This window comes from Trachypithecus francoisi, unplaced genomic scaffold, assembly GCF_009764315.1.
Source record: "Trachypithecus francoisi isolate TF-2019V2 unplaced genomic scaffold, Tfra_2.0 Lachesis_group16, whole genome shotgun sequence".
NCBI lineage: Eukaryota > Metazoa > Chordata > Mammalia > Primates > Cercopithecidae > Trachypithecus > Trachypithecus francoisi.
In genome coordinates this window covers 98,698,713-98,713,425 of record NW_022681461.1, presented here as the reverse complement: position 1 = coordinate 98,713,425, position 14,713 = coordinate 98,698,713, and the positions used below count along the sequence as shown (strand labels likewise).

The 14,713-nt window shown below is 55.9% G+C and overlaps 1 protein-coding gene across 2 annotated transcripts in view; it reads right to left on the bottom strand.

The window, feature by feature from the left end:
• Positions 1-14,713, bottom strand: part of VAV2 (vav guanine nucleotide exchange factor 2) — a 232,918-nt gene that overhangs the window by 5,216 nt on the left and 212,989 nt on the right. Inside the window, exons 18-27 of one of the 2 annotated variants that reach the window (XM_033238640.1) lie at positions 13,153-13,169; positions 12,381-12,402; positions 11,223-11,350; positions 9,881-9,955; positions 8,515-8,567; positions 7,412-7,528; positions 4,260-4,347; positions 2,681-2,804; positions 1,737-1,823; positions 750-904 (exon numbers count right to left, since the gene is read on the bottom strand). In XM_033238640.1, the coding sequence (XP_033094531.1) occupies positions 750-904; positions 1,737-1,823; positions 2,681-2,804; positions 4,260-4,347; positions 7,412-7,528; positions 8,515-8,567; positions 9,881-9,955; positions 11,223-11,350; positions 12,381-12,402; positions 13,153-13,169 (866 nt within the window). The remainder of the gene's footprint in view (positions 1-749; positions 905-1,736; positions 1,824-2,680; positions 2,805-4,259; positions 4,348-7,411; positions 7,529-8,514; positions 8,568-9,880; positions 9,956-11,222; positions 11,351-12,380; positions 12,403-13,152; positions 13,170-14,713) is intronic. The other variant, XM_033238639.1, reaches the window with a different exon arrangement.

The following is a 14,713-nucleotide window of genomic DNA, read 5'->3' as shown; positions in this document are numbered from 1 at the left end:
CCACTGGACAATGGAAGGGACAGCACTGGGAGCCAAGGTTAACTGGCCCTCTGCAGCCCCATGCACTTGCCCTGTGCACCTGCAGCTCAAAGAGGAAGCTGGGCATTCTCTAATTGGTGGCACACGGAGCTCTGGTGCTTGGATGGATACGTACTGAGAGACATGGGTCAAAGCTAGAGGTAGAGATGGGGTGTTGGGATAAAGAGGCCATGGACTTATGCAGAATCTTAGGGTGCCCGGGGCGCTCTTAAGCCCACCTGGCACTTGGGAAAGTGTGAAGGGATGGAGGTGGGTAGGGACACAATGTGTCCTACTGTCTCACCAGGGCATATGGGGCCTTAGAGAATGGCAGGAGGAGCCCAGAAAGCACACCGTGTCCTCCTCAGTCCTGTGACCTCCCTTCCTGCAAACAGAGCTTGGGGACTTACAAGTAATTTGAAGAGTGCAGCTGTGAGGGCAGCCCAGAATAAAAATGGAACAGGGTGGAGGGTCCTAGGAGCTTGGATCCAGATCAGACCTCTGTAGCCAATTCCTGGGCTATGAGACCTTGGGTTCGTGGTAAACATCTGGAGCCTCAGTTTCCCCCGTGAACGCCAGCCTTCTGGGCTGCTGTGAGGATGAAGGAGATTGCAGAGGGTGCCTGGGACAGGGCCAGGGATATGGACATAGCTGTGGTACTAGTCTGCCTGAGTCACCAGGTGGGGGCTGCAGCGAGGCCAGCCCCGCACCCTCAGGGTAAGGCCACTCACCCGTCCATTGGTCTCGCCCTTCCACCAGCCCTGGTCCCCGCCGATGCGGCTGTAGATCCTCACCACGTCACCCTCCCGCAGCGAAAGCTCTCTCATGTCTCGGGCGGCAAAGTTGTACCTGGCCACAGCCGTGCCAATGACGCGGGGCGTGAACACTGTGGAGAAAGATGGGCAGCATCACACGGCGGCAGTAGGGGCCCAACCAGGGATCGAGGAGGCCCTTGGGCCAAGCTGGGTCTCTCCCCTGGTGCCCAGAACCTTGCTCTGTACCCAGAGAGGAAGGATGTCAAGCATCCAGGCTCTGGAGGGACACAATGGCCTCCAATCCCAGGCCCTCTTGCCCCCTGGGTCTGGGGACACAGCACATCCAAGTCCCTGCAATGAGGATGTTCTTAGGGACACGAGCAGGTGCCCAGGCTTTGACCATCATCATTCCAGTGGTCCCCCAATTCCAGAGCCCAAATCCAACCAGCAACCCAGGGGAACCAGCTTGGCCCAGACACAGAATCTTGATAGACAGGTGACAATGACCATGGCTGAGGGTGAAACACACACAGGTGCTGGGAAGGGACTTTGACTCTGGCAGCTGAAAGCCATGAGGTCAGGGCTGACTAAAACCCCCACCTCCCTGCACCCAAGTCCCACAGCGCCTCCTCGTGGCCACCTGTTTTCTGTTACCAGAGGCAAAGCTCTTGATGAACAAGGAGGAATGACAGTGGACGGGGCTGGGGAAGTGGCCATCAGGGTGGGCGTGTCCACAGGGGGTGGGTGGTGACAAGGGTGGGACCAAGCCTGACGTGTCCTCAGGTGCCTGCAGCAGCCTCTGCCTGGGCTCCCCAGCCCCTTCCTCCCCGCCACCCTGCGCCAGACTGCGGACAACTGTGGCCATGTCAGGCAGGGCTGTGGGGCCAGCGGGCAGCTCCGTGCTGGGTCTCCCAAGGCAGCTGCCACAGGCCTGGACCCCCACGCCCTGGGGAGCAGCGGTACCTGACCAGAAGGGAGCGGAGGGGCCCTGAGAAGCAAAGCTGAGGCCCTGAGGACCGAGAAAAGAAAAGTTGTAGGAAGCACAGGAAGCTGCAAAGAGGCGAGAGAGAACGTGAGGCGGGCAGCAGGGCATCCATGCACAGTCACGGTGGGCACAGCTACAGGCTAGGGGGCATGGGGCGGGGCAGGCCCTTTGGCAGGAAAGGCCCTATAGGGGGCAAAGGAGGCAGGGGGCAGTGTGGGTTGTCAAGCCCCACCCAGGCACAGGCGCCGCTCAGCCACACCTGAGCTACCCCTGGAGCCAATCTCTGCACCTGCGTCCTCGAGAGCAAATGGGGACCACCTCCTCTCATGCCCTCATTAAGCCCAGCTGTTCCTTTCCTGTCCCGCTCGGCCTGTGTGGGACCCATGGCCCTGCAGGTCCCTGCGGGCTGGAGGATGTAGGGTGACTCTGGACAGAGTCCTGAGCGGGAAGCTGCATCCTCTGGGCCTGCCCCTGCCCCTGATTCCATGTGGCCTTCCCTGTTCTGGGTTGAGGAGTCCAATCTGCAAACAGGCTGCCTCTCACAGAGGAGGCCCAGGGGCTGGGCACAGATGGGGATCTGGGAATGGGTGGGCCTGCCCTTTTCTCTCCCACCAGTGATAGCTCCATGCGCAGGGGTCTCTGCCTGGACCTGGCCCCTCCAACCCCCGCTGGTCTCTGGATGAGGGAGCCAAGACAGAGCAGCAATTCTGAGCAGGTGCAGAGCCCCGCCTGTCACGTGGCCCAGGAGATACCACACGATAGCATCTGTGACAGCTGGGGGCGCAGGCGGGGGGCTGGGGCTATGTTCCCAAGGGTGGGACTCCTGGCCTGGGTCCGTGAGGGCAGGATCTGGGTCCTGAGAAATGGGCTAGGGCAGACCCCTCTGAGGAGTGCTGGTGTGCTGGCTGGGCTGGGGCGTTACCTGGGGACCGGCTGGAGGCCCTGGAGGCCGAGCGTTCCCGGGACTTGTAGGGGTACTTGAGTGTGGTGTCCAGCTGCTTGAAGCTCTCCTTGAGTGAGTGGCACTGGTAGTACTCCACCAACTCCTGCAGGGCATACACGCTCACTGACAGCTGCCACCTCCAGAAGTCCTCCCGCAGTGACCTGGCCTCCCTCTCCCACCTCCTGGTTCATGTGGGGGAGACTAGCTTCCTGGACTCCTCAGAACTCCCCACTTCCCCCCCCAGCCCATGGTGGGTGGTCAGTACCTCGAAGGTACCAGCAACTCCCCCAAAAACTTTCTAGAAAAAATAATCTGCAAAAGATGCCAAAAGACGGACCAGCACGGATGCTGACTGCCAACAGCTTTTATAATGGAAAAACGGAAACTCTGTATCCAGCACTTGGGGCAAGCTTCTAGAAATAACAGGATCTCCAAGTGACAGAGAGCCATGCGGCCATCAGTCAGGGAAAGATTCATTGATGGTCAGTGTGTGTGGCCTTGAAAAGTCCACTAACAATCAGCTGGGGTATTGCCAGCGTTATTATGTATATAATATAAAGCACACCTAAGCTGCTACATGTAGAGAGGTCCTGAGGACTCACTGAGGTGCAAACACTCGTTTCCACTTTTGTTTTTTCTGGAGGTGGGGATGGGATATTATGGATTTTTTGTTTGTTTGTTTTTTTGAGACGGAGTCTCACTCTGTCACCCAGGCTGAAGTGCAGTGGTGCGATCTCGGCTCACTGCAACCTCCGCCTCCTGGGTTCAAAACAATTCTTGTGCCTCAGCTTCCCAAGTAGTGGGGACTACAAGCATGTGCCACCATGCCCGGCTAATTTTCGTATTACATGGGGTTTTGCGATGTTGGCCAGGCTGGTCTCGAACTCCTGACCTCAAGTGATTCACTCACCTTGGCCTCCCAAAGTGCTGGGATTACAGGCATAGGCCACCACGCCCAGCCTGAGATTATGGATTTCTGCCTGACCTTGTGCTTTTCTGTGGCCACAGTGGGGAAGCTAAGAGCTTGGGGGCCTCTAGTCAGGAGTTCTCAATATATACAACTTTTGTAATTAAGAAAAGAAAATGTAGGCATAACTTTAAAATCATTTCAAGGACTATGCCTCTAACTGCATTCCGGCTGGGACGGAGGGTGGGGGTGAGTCAGGGAAGGAGTTGTTTGAAGCCATACATGTATAACGAGGCTACCCAGCCAGGCCCCAGCTGGAAGCCCCACTGGGCGTCAGTTTCTGCTCTCGCAGGAGGATGGGCACGAAAGGAATCTGGGGATGCTGGTGGCCTGGGCTGTCCTCACCCCACCCCTGCACTGTCCACCAGGGTCAACCACCTTGCCCAGGCTTTGGGGGTCAGAAGTCCCAATTCAGGAGGCTGTGACACAGCTCTAGCTGTCCGAGTGCCTTAAAAACTAGTTCCCTAAACCTTTCCCACACTGGAAAGAATCAGTCCTCACAGGAAACATGGCCACTTGCTCAGGGCTGGGAGGAAGCACCTGTTCCCCGTGGCTGGGGATGGGAGCCGACTGGAGCCGCGAGTCACCTACCAGGAGGCTGTCGAATTTCTTGGCTTCTGTGATGTGGATCCAGTTGTCCTTCTCCACCACCTTGATGTGCTTCACTTCATCGTTGAACCTGGGCAAACACATGGCCCCGGTGGTCACTGCATGAGGGCCACGTGGCCCCGGCCCCCTTGGCAGCCAGGCTCATTCTGTGTTTGCTGCAGCAAAGCCCCTCGTCCCCAGCCCCTAGGGCCACTCCCTGTCAGCTCTGTCCTACCCCAGACCTTCAGGCTACCTGCCTGCCTGCCCTCCTTGCTCATTTGGGGCCCAGAATCCCTGGCTGCTCAACTCCCCGCCTCTCCTGGCCTCCAGCCCTGCTAAGGCCTCCTATCCTGGGCTTCTGCTCATTTGCTTTTCGGCACCAGGAGCCTCTCCTCCTCCCTGTGGAGCAACTGGGCCCAGGCCTGACATCTCCTGACATCCTTCCCTGCATGTCCACTTGGCCAGCCAGGCCTCAGGCCTGCTTCTCAGAGGTGCCAAGCACAAGCCTGTCTGGGCCTTGGCACCGGCTGCTGCCCCTGCCAGACACTCACCTCCTTCTGTTCTCAAGGCCCCTTTATGTTCTCAGGTCTCAATTCAAATGTGACCTTACAGAGCAGCCCCCATACCCCTCCCCTGAATGCCACCCACCCCCTTGCCAGACACAGACATTACAAGAAAACTACAGCCCAATGTCCCTAATGACTATGGAGGCAGAAATCCTTAGCAAGCAGTTGGCAAACCAAATCTCTCTCCCATACCGTCAGGCGGTGTTTAACCACAGAGACCTGTTCTGAGAGGTGCAGGCAGGCACTTCTATCTGTACGAACGCCACGGAGTGCACTTATATAAGCCTGGATGGCAGAGCCTACTGCACACCCCACACCTAGGCTGGATGGCAGAGCCTACTGCACATCCCACACCTAGGCTGGACGGCAGAGCCTACTGCACACCCCACACCTAGGCTGGACGGCAGAGCCTACTGCACACCCCACACCTAGGCTGGACGGCAGAGCCTACTGCACACCCTATACCTAGGCTGGATGACACAGTCTATTGCTCCCAAGCTAACAGACCTACTGAATACCGTAGGCAGTTGTAACATGAGGTCAGCATAGAAAAGGTATGGTAAAAACACAGTAGAAAAGATTAAAAAAAAAAAAGGACAGCTGTATGGGGCGCTTATCAAGACTGGAGCTTGCAGGACTGGAAGTTGCTCTGGGTGAGCTGGAGAGTGGTGAGTGAATGTGAAGCCCTAGGACATTGCTGTGCACCACTGTAGACTTTATCAACGCTGGACACTGAGGCTACACTACATTTATTTTTAAATGTTCTTTCTGGCTGGGCGCAGTGGCTCACACCTGAAATCCCAGCACTCAGGGAGGCCGAGATGGGTGGATCACGAGGTCAGGCGATCAAGACCATCCTGGCAAACACGGTGAAACCCCGTCTCTACTAAAAATACAAAAATTAGCCGGGCGTGGTGGTGGGCGCCTGTAGTCCCAGCTACACTGGAGGCTGAGGCAGGAGAATGGCGTGAACCCGGGAGGCGGAGCTTGCAGTGAGCGGAGATCGCGCCACCGCACTCCAGCCTGGGCAACAGAGCGAGACTCCATCTCAAAATAAATAAATAAATAAAAAATAAATAAATAAATAAAATGTTCTTTCTTCAATCGTAAATTAACCTTAGCTTACTGTCACTCTTTTACTTTATAAACTTTCTAATTTTTGTTAACTTTTTGACTCTTGGGTAATAATACTTAGCTTAAAACACAAATATATTGTACAGCTGTACAAAAATATTTTATTTCTTTGTATCCTTATTCTATAAGCTTTCTTCTATTTTTTTTCTTTGTTGTTGTTGTTTTTACTCCTATGATAACAATGCCTTCTTCTGGAATGTCTACTGAAGGACTTGCCTGAGGCTGTTTTACAATTAAGTATTTTTTTGATGAGTAGAAGGAGTATGCTCTAAAATAAAAAGTATTGTATAGTGAATCCATAAACCAATAACACAGTCAGGTATTACAATGATCACATACTATGTATGTGCAGAATTGTTTCTGCTATGCTTCTATATGACTGGCAGCACTGTAGGTTTGTTCACAACAGCATAACCACACTCACATGAGTAATGGGCTGATCTGTGATGTTACCAGGCCATGGGAACTTTTCAGCTCTGTTATAATCTTATGAGACCACCACTACATATGGGGTCCCTCACAGACTGGAATGTCATTATGTGGCCCATGACTGTATTTATCTATATAAACCAGACACATAGCAAGGACTCCACACCACAACCAAGTGGGACATTCCAGGAATGCAAGGTTGGTTTAACATCTGGAAATCAGCTAATGTAATAAACAGTTGTTAAACAAATGGTGGCCTGGCTGCCTGGTCCTCTGTGAGGCCTACATAAAGCACCCAACTTGTTTCTCCCTGGATTTAATGTGTACCATGAGTGTGTGTGACCCACCTCCAGCTCCCAGTCAGCAAGGCCCATCTTAGCCTCCTGCAGGCCAGGCATACAGAAGGCTTTCTGAGAATTTTCTTTCAGGTGAGCAATGTCCCACCAGCTCAGTGCTTGGTGGGCTCCAGCCCATTAGGGTCTGTCTCTTGGAGAGTTAACTACGCCCCAGGGAGAGGACATAGGGCAAGAGGAGGCAGCTCCCAGGGAGAGGGCATAGGGCAAGAGGATGCCCAGACTGTGCCAAAGCTGCAAGGCAGCAGTAGTCACAGGAGACACCCTCCTAGGCCCCTGGCTGCCTCAGAGCAGTGTGACAGGTCCACTGTCTCAACCTGTGGGGCTGCTGGGGAAATCCCTGAGCTCACACAGCATTTCACCCACCCACTTGTACCTGAGCTTATCTTGTTCCTATAACCCAGAAATGTCCAACCTAGCCCACAGGGCAGCCAGGAGTGATGTAAACTTGGACCATCTGTGCATGCCACACAGGGTTTCAGGCCCTGCCCAGCACACCTGTAGAGACCCCCTGAGTCCTCAGCACCACTTTCATCTCAATAATGTCCTCACTTGGGCAACAGATGACATGTCCACCCCAACCCCACAAGCTCAGGACGTGGAGAGGATAGTGGTCTCCACTTCAGAACGGCACTGGGGGATGGGTCTCCTCGAGCCCAGAGCCACCACTTACTTGATGCTTATTGCAAAGCGCTCAGCCTCAGCAGGCCGCTCCCTGATTAGGTAGGTCCCGCTGGCGTGGGACTTGAGCAGGTTGTCCGTCTGCTGCCTCTCCATGTTACCTGCAAACCTACAGGAGGGGGCCAGGAGGAAACGAGAGACGCAGGGAGGACAGCGTCTGAGGGGCGCCCAGCCCTCCGTGCGTGGCAGGCCACATGAAGTACTCTGCAGTCCTCATCTGAGAGCTCACCTCCTAATGAACCCAAGAGAACAGGCTGGGTCCCTATGAGTGGGACACCACTGTGGGTGGGGTCTGGCATCTGACCCTGCCTACGGTGGGATACAGTGAGGCTCAGGACAGATCTTGAGAGGGGTGAAAGAGAGGGGTGACTGTGGCCGCCAGCCAGTCCCATGCGCTGTCTTCTGCTCTACAGACCCCGAAGGCCTGCCAGAGGAGTACAGAGTATTCAGTAGATCCAATTTCCTTCCTAAAATATATTTTCACTATTTCAAAAGCAGTAAAGGCATAACTGCTTATGTGGATTTTTTTGGTAACACCTTGGAGATTGCCAACATCTATGTCAGTTGAATTTTGAACAGACTTTGAAACGAAGCTCTTCCTGCCACCTGTACGTCTGGGGGGCATTGAAGCCCACCCTGGGAAGACCAAGGCGAGTGCCTTCCCAGAATCTGCTGCCACACTGTCAGGAGAGTTGGGACTTCTGTGATTTCAAACAGCCTCACTGTTCCCATCAAGCAACTATATTAAGTCAGTAAGTGGATTACACCTGTGACCTTAAATATACCACTTTTACATAGTGCACATAAAATTTTAAAAGGGTTTCATTCCCTGAAATATCTGAGCCAGCTGAGCTGTTTTAGAGAGGGTTAACAGCCACCTACAGGAGGGGGACTCCCCCAGGCTCCTGGCAAGGATAGGCCAGGAGGGAGAAGGCATTTGGGAGCCACTGGGCTCAGTGCCCTGGAGACAGCAAGAGGCAGCCTGGGGCCTCCACCCTGCCGGGCCACTCACAGGCATCACCCAGACCCGGCGGGCATGCCTCCATAACAAAGAGGCCACCAGATGCCCACATACGCAGCCCACAATCCACTCACCAGGGGTATGCAGTGTAGTCGATCTCCCGGGACGGCGGCCGGCTGATGGGTGGCTGGTGGCAAAGCACAAGAATGTTAACGTCCCCCCAGGGCCACCCAGAGAGCAGGGCTCAGAGGGGGTCGCTGTCGGTGACCTAACCCCCAGGCCCAGCATTGGCTGCCCTGGATGGGACCGTCTGTGGACTTAGCCCCAGTGCTCTTGGCCTGGGAGGTGCCCAAGGGCAGTGGCCGGGACAACCTCATCTCTGGGTAGATGCCCCACAGGTCTGACGGAACAGATGCCGGCATAGCCACCAGCTAACACTGACATGGTCCCTTGGGAGGGCAAGGACCGAACGTGTGGGGAGTTCTCAGCCAGTGGACGTGAGCACACCCACAGCCAAAGCTCCCTGCTCCAGAGGTCCCGAAGCCCTGGGGTGGGGGTCTGGTGGTGGCCACACTCAGGTGGGTGCTGCCGCTCCAGTGAGCAGGGAGGGCTCCTTCCCTAGCTACAGCCCCCGACCCTGGCCTCACTGGGCCGCAGGCTGGGCACAGTCTCAGAGACTGTTCACCCGCGCACCCTATTCACCATGCAGATGGGGTAACTGAGGCCTGGGGAAGGGAAGGGACCTGCCCCAGGCCACCTAGTGAGTTCGTGACCCTTGTCCTCCCCGGTGCCTGGTCCCCTTGGTCATCCAAAGCACCCTAAGTGCTGAGCACTTGCCCTTTCAGCAGAGGTGGCACAAAGGGTGACAGGACCGGGGCTGGGGTGGGGGGCACCGGGGCTGCCACACTGGGGTTGGGCACCCACCCCCTGCACCTTCAGAGGTTTCACACTTTCACTCTGACCTGTCCTTTTTGGGGGTGGAGGTGGGGTAACTCATTTTACTCAAGGCTGACTGCTGCCTTTCGTCACACAGCTGAGAATCTGCTCCATACCCCTGAGATGAAAGCAATACCATATTGCCTTTGTTTTAAATAGCATAAAGTCTAGCTTTGAATCCATATGGTTGAGAGGAGCCTTTTTATTCTTCTAAGGCTGCGTAATAGTCCAAGAGAACTTATAGAGTCCCCGAAATCTGGTGAAAGGCAGCTGGCTGGTCTTCATCCCATTATAGCTGCTGCAGAGATGCCCATTTTGGTGTTTCTAAAACCACAACGAGATGCCACCCGATGGGCTGAGCCCTTTACACACAGGAGAGCGTGCAGCCCCGCAGCCCCCACCCATCTTCTCTCTGGGCTCCGGCTCCAGGAAGCAGCTCACAGCAGCCTAAATTTAGCAAGGACGTCCCGAAGAAGCCAAAAATGTCCACGTGAGAAGACAGCTCCCAGGACCCTCAGCACCCAGGCCACGGTGCTCCGAAAGCTTCTGTGGGAAAGGACTCACCCTTCCATCCACAGGGCAGGGCTTCACAGACGAGCTGGGGAAATACCCTGACTTCCTGGTTTGCACCAGACGACCCTGGCAGAGGAAACAGATAGTTAGGGCAAGGGGGCTGAGCCTGGCCTATGGGAGTGTGGGGCCATTGAGATGGACTCAATCCCGGTCCTGGAGGGTGGCAGAGCCAACATCTTCCTTCCCGACCTCAGCTGACCTGGGAGCCAGTTAAGGCAGGGAGGTGCCGGGGGTCCCACCCTAGACATGAGAGCACTAAGGCCTGGCAAATCGGCAAAGCACCTCTGCAAGGCCCTCCAAGAAGCTGGCAGTCCTGTTCATACCCAGGGAGGGACAGAGCAGGACTGAGACTCTGCACAGCACAGATGTCCTTTTGCGCCCTCTGAACCTCCTGTTACATGAATGTAGGGTCTGGGACAAGAAATTCATCACCGAGTATGGACTGAGAATGACCATGACAAAATGACCACAGCATCATTGTAACCTGAACATGAATACACGTTCGGCTCTAACGTCAGCTCCCACGGGAGGCTGCCTTGCTGGGCTAAGTGCCATCAAGGTCCTGTGGTGCTCTGCTGACCTGTGGGTCTTGGGGCTCCCTTGAGCACTGGGGCTTGGTAGAGGGGCCCAGGAGCAGGTGTCTGAGTCCTTGGCTCAGACGCCCCAGTGCCAGCATGCTCAAGGACGTGGGGTCTCAGTGTGTCAGGAGGAAGGCAAATGCTCCCAGAACCCTTTACAACCCAGCCATCGGCTGAAGGTGGGGATGAACACCCACAGAGGTCTCCACTCTGCGCACCTTGGAAACAGAGCAGCACGTTCCTGGCTCAAAACCATAAACCACATCACGATGACGCCATCTGTGCCCACCTGGGGAAGGAGTGAACCTGCCCACTCACCCCATGATCGCGTGAAGGTTGCTGACCTGAACTGAGGTAGGTGTGGGGAGGAGGGTGGGCATGGCATGGCCAGGGCAGAAGCCTGAGGAGGGCCTATGGGACACAACAGAGGCAGGAAGGACAGGGGCCAATGGAGAAAGGCTTGGGTGCCAGCGCAGGAGGGCCTCTCCCGGGAAGGGGCGCTGCATCCCCTACCATGTGAAAGCAAACACCCGGGGGAAGACCAGGTTAAGGTTCCCAAGAACGCATGCCATGGTGCAGAACAGGGGCACTGAGGCAGGACAGGCCTTGCTAGCCACCCTGTGCCTCCTCCTCCCTGGTGATCTCTCGCCCCTCTGCCTCTGCCTGGGGATGTGCAGGACTTTATGCTTCTGCCCCAGGGAGCAGGCAGGAGCCGGAGCTGGGGACCCTCAACCCTCCCAGGCCCCAGGACCCACCTCCCACCACGGAGACTCAGGGTCACCCCTCAGCAGCTCAAGCACGTCGCCCGTCTGGAAGGTCAGCACAGGCTTCCCGGGAGGGGCTGGGTTGCCATGGTAATTCTGCATGGCCACCATCTTGGGACCTGCAAAGGACAGGATAGCTCACTCAGTGACTCAGCAGCTCGCTCGGTGACTGACTTGGCCCCAGCCCGCAGCCCACCCCATCACCGAGCTCGGCCTCCCCCGGCACACACAGCCCTGTGCCTGCATCTCCCCTCCCTAAATCCTTCCTATAAGCCTCGTGTCTTTTTGATAAATATCATAAGCAAATTATTGATGCAATAAACAGACTCAGGGGTCATCACGGAACAGCAACTTATTTTCAGATGGCACTTCGTGCTTTCTTCCAACACCCTTGAGATCTGTGGCCCACAGGCAGCTGTGCGGGGCAGAAGACGAGGGATCCCTCGTGTCAGAGACGGGCGATGGGTCAGCAGGCCCAGCAGCTTGCCCAAGGCCACAGAGCTCAAAGAGGAGCTCTGGGCCTGAAATGGGGATCCTGACTGTGCCCCCAGGGAATCTGGAGGCTGCTCTTAGACAAGCCTTGCTCCGACCCAGCCCTGCCTGCAGCTCTCAAAGAGCCGACATGTCTCCCAGCCCAGTTCCCGCCTGGTCCCAGCAGTAGTGGTGTTTTTCATCTTTTGTCTTTTGCTAATGAGGGTGAGGCTGTACTGAGCACTGCCTGGACTGCACTCAAGTTAGCAGATAACACGATGCTTTCTATGCTGTGTCTAAAAGCATGTTTCCATTAAGCAACCCACGGCAAGGCAGGAAGGGGATGGAGGACGTGGTGGGAAGACGGCAGCACCTTTTGGTCTCAAGTCTCTGGCTGCAGCTCAGTGCCCCTCCCTGGGCAGAAGGCCCTTGCCCCTCTGCAGGCTGGGTCCTGTCCCCACAGCCTGTTGCTGCCTTATCAGAAACAGAGCCAACTCCCAAGGAGGTGCCAAGGAGGCCAGAGAGGCAGGAGGGAGGGGCCCCAGGCGGCAGCATCCAGGAGCCTGGAGCAGCTGGTGGCTGGGCAGACCCGGCTATCACCACACCTGGGCCTTGGCTCAGCTCCCAGGTGACGGCTGACATGGGTGACAGCAGAGGGCCCAAGACCAGATGACTCACCTGGTCCTGCTCCGGAGGCGTCCTGTGAGGACAAGGACAGAACACAGTGATGAGAGAAAGCTGCTCCTTGACTGTGGCCAATGCACTGACCCACCCCCTCCTCCCTGTCCCCACTTGTTCCCAGATGGAGGGATCAAGATAGGAGCAGGGGAGGAGAGGGACACTATGTGACTCCCACCCTGGCAATATACTCCACCTCTGTGCACCTCCATTCCTGGAAGGTCTGTGCCCTTCCCTCTCCCACTCCTTACCACGAGCCCCCACCTCCTCCAGGAAGCCTGCCCTGACCACCTGCTCTGAGCCTGAGCTTTGTGGTCTCCATCTAGGACACACAATGCCAAATACAACGAAGTTTCCCTCCTCCATGAAGGCTGGTTCATGTGGACCTCATAGCTCAAGGGGTACATGAAGCCCCCAAAGTGACTCCATCCCCACATCAGCTAAAGAGAGGGCTCTGAGCCAACTGGGGGACTCAGGGACAGGAGGGCTGGCACGCAGGACCCAGAGCTGTACCCACAGCTGCGAGCAGCCAGTGGGCAAGGGAATGGTAGGGGGGGCAGCTGGGATAGGAAGACACCACTGGGGCCCCTAGGAGGACTCTACTGACACCCACCAAGGAAAGCAGAGGCCTCCTGTGACTGAAAGTGGCTCATCCAAGCCGGTGTGGCTCCAGGAGTGGTGAGAAGCAGACAATTGGGTATTTCTGGCTCTGGGCACAGAGGGCTGTGGCGGGGGCGGGAGCAGAGGGAGGGGAAACAGTTTGTGGACTTACCAGATCTGCAGGAGAAGCTGGAAAGGAAGCAGGTCCGGTGTTAGAGGGGAGGCCACCGATGCCAAGGCCCCGTGTGGCTCTCACTCACACTGACCCAAGCCTCTGGGACAAGCTTAAGATGGTTAGTGAGCCAAGCTACAAAGTGGTCTGTTTTGGACATGGTTCATGGACACGCAGGTCCAAGGTCATGGCTGTGAAAGCCTCTTGGTTACTTCTGGCAGCAAATTCTGAGCTCTGGCTTTAGGGGGCCCGTGGGAGAACTCGGACCGGATAATAGATCTAAGCTGGCGAAAAGGTTGTCCCGCCTGGGCCACCTCTTTTGAATGGCAGCAGCTGCCTGGATCACTGGGTGGTACCTGGCATGCAATGGGGAGATTTCCACAATCGCTTAGTGATGCCTGCTGGGGCAAGTGATGAGGAGGTACTGGTACGCATGCTACCTGCTTGCCGTCCTCAGCTCAGACACCCGGATGCCAACATGCTCAAGGACACAAGACCCCAGCGTGTCAGGAGAGCCAATGTTCCCAAGACCCTTTAGGGCCCAGCCATCTGGCAAGCTGGCTGCCACCCACCACCAGAGGAGGCAAGGAGCCCAACAGCTTACACACATGGCTGACGTGACCTCCACCCCACCCAGCACTCACAGTGCAGACAGCCCTGGACAGACAGGTATCCATAGACACCAGAGAACAGGTTCCAGCTTAGTGGGCAGGGGTCAGGGGAGCCAGCTGGACAGCAGCTATGACTGTGCCTGATGAAGGCTTCCCACAGGAAAGGCTCTCAGGAGAGGCCAGTATCTCTCTGGGACATCTCGGCCCCCATGGGCAGCAAACAGCTAAACCAGCCCGGGCACAGCCCAGAGGTGAAAGCTACAATGGTCAAAGGAACACTGCCCAGAGCCAAACCACAGAGCAAAGGTAGAAGCCTGGACCAGAGGGAAGGGAGCTTGGACATTCTTAAGGGAAAAATGGCTACAAGTGGCAAGGACAGTGTCCCCCGGCAGAGGGATGAGGAGAGGGGTAAGGACACAGGGGAGTCCCAGGTCCCTGAGAATGGAGCTGGTGCCAGCCAGGGCACTGCCAGGACATGGGAGAATGCAGACAGCAATGCTGGCTTCCAAAAGACCTGCAGTTGCCTCTCTGGTGGACCCCTTGCCAGCCAGGGCACTGCCAGGACATGGGAGAATGCAGACAGCAACGCTGGCTTCCAAAAGACCTGCAGTTGCCTCTCTGGTGGAACCCTAACTACACATACTAGGAAAAATTGAAAACCGTACAGAGGTGGGGTGGGCGGGCGCGCATGTCCGCAGAAAGCAGGACAGTGCCCGGGGCCTCGTGGCAGCTGGCTTTGCCTGGGGATAGCAGGAGTAGTTTTTCTCTCCTCCTTTACACTTCTCTACATTTTCCAATTTTCTATGGAAAATCAGTAATAATCGGGGGCAAAACAGAAAAATCACAGAAAAAGAAAACTTGGCAGGAATATACCAAAATCCTGCCTTTCATTATTTCTAAGTAAGTGCACGGGTGATGCTTTTTCTTTAAAATTTCATTTCTTTTTTTCC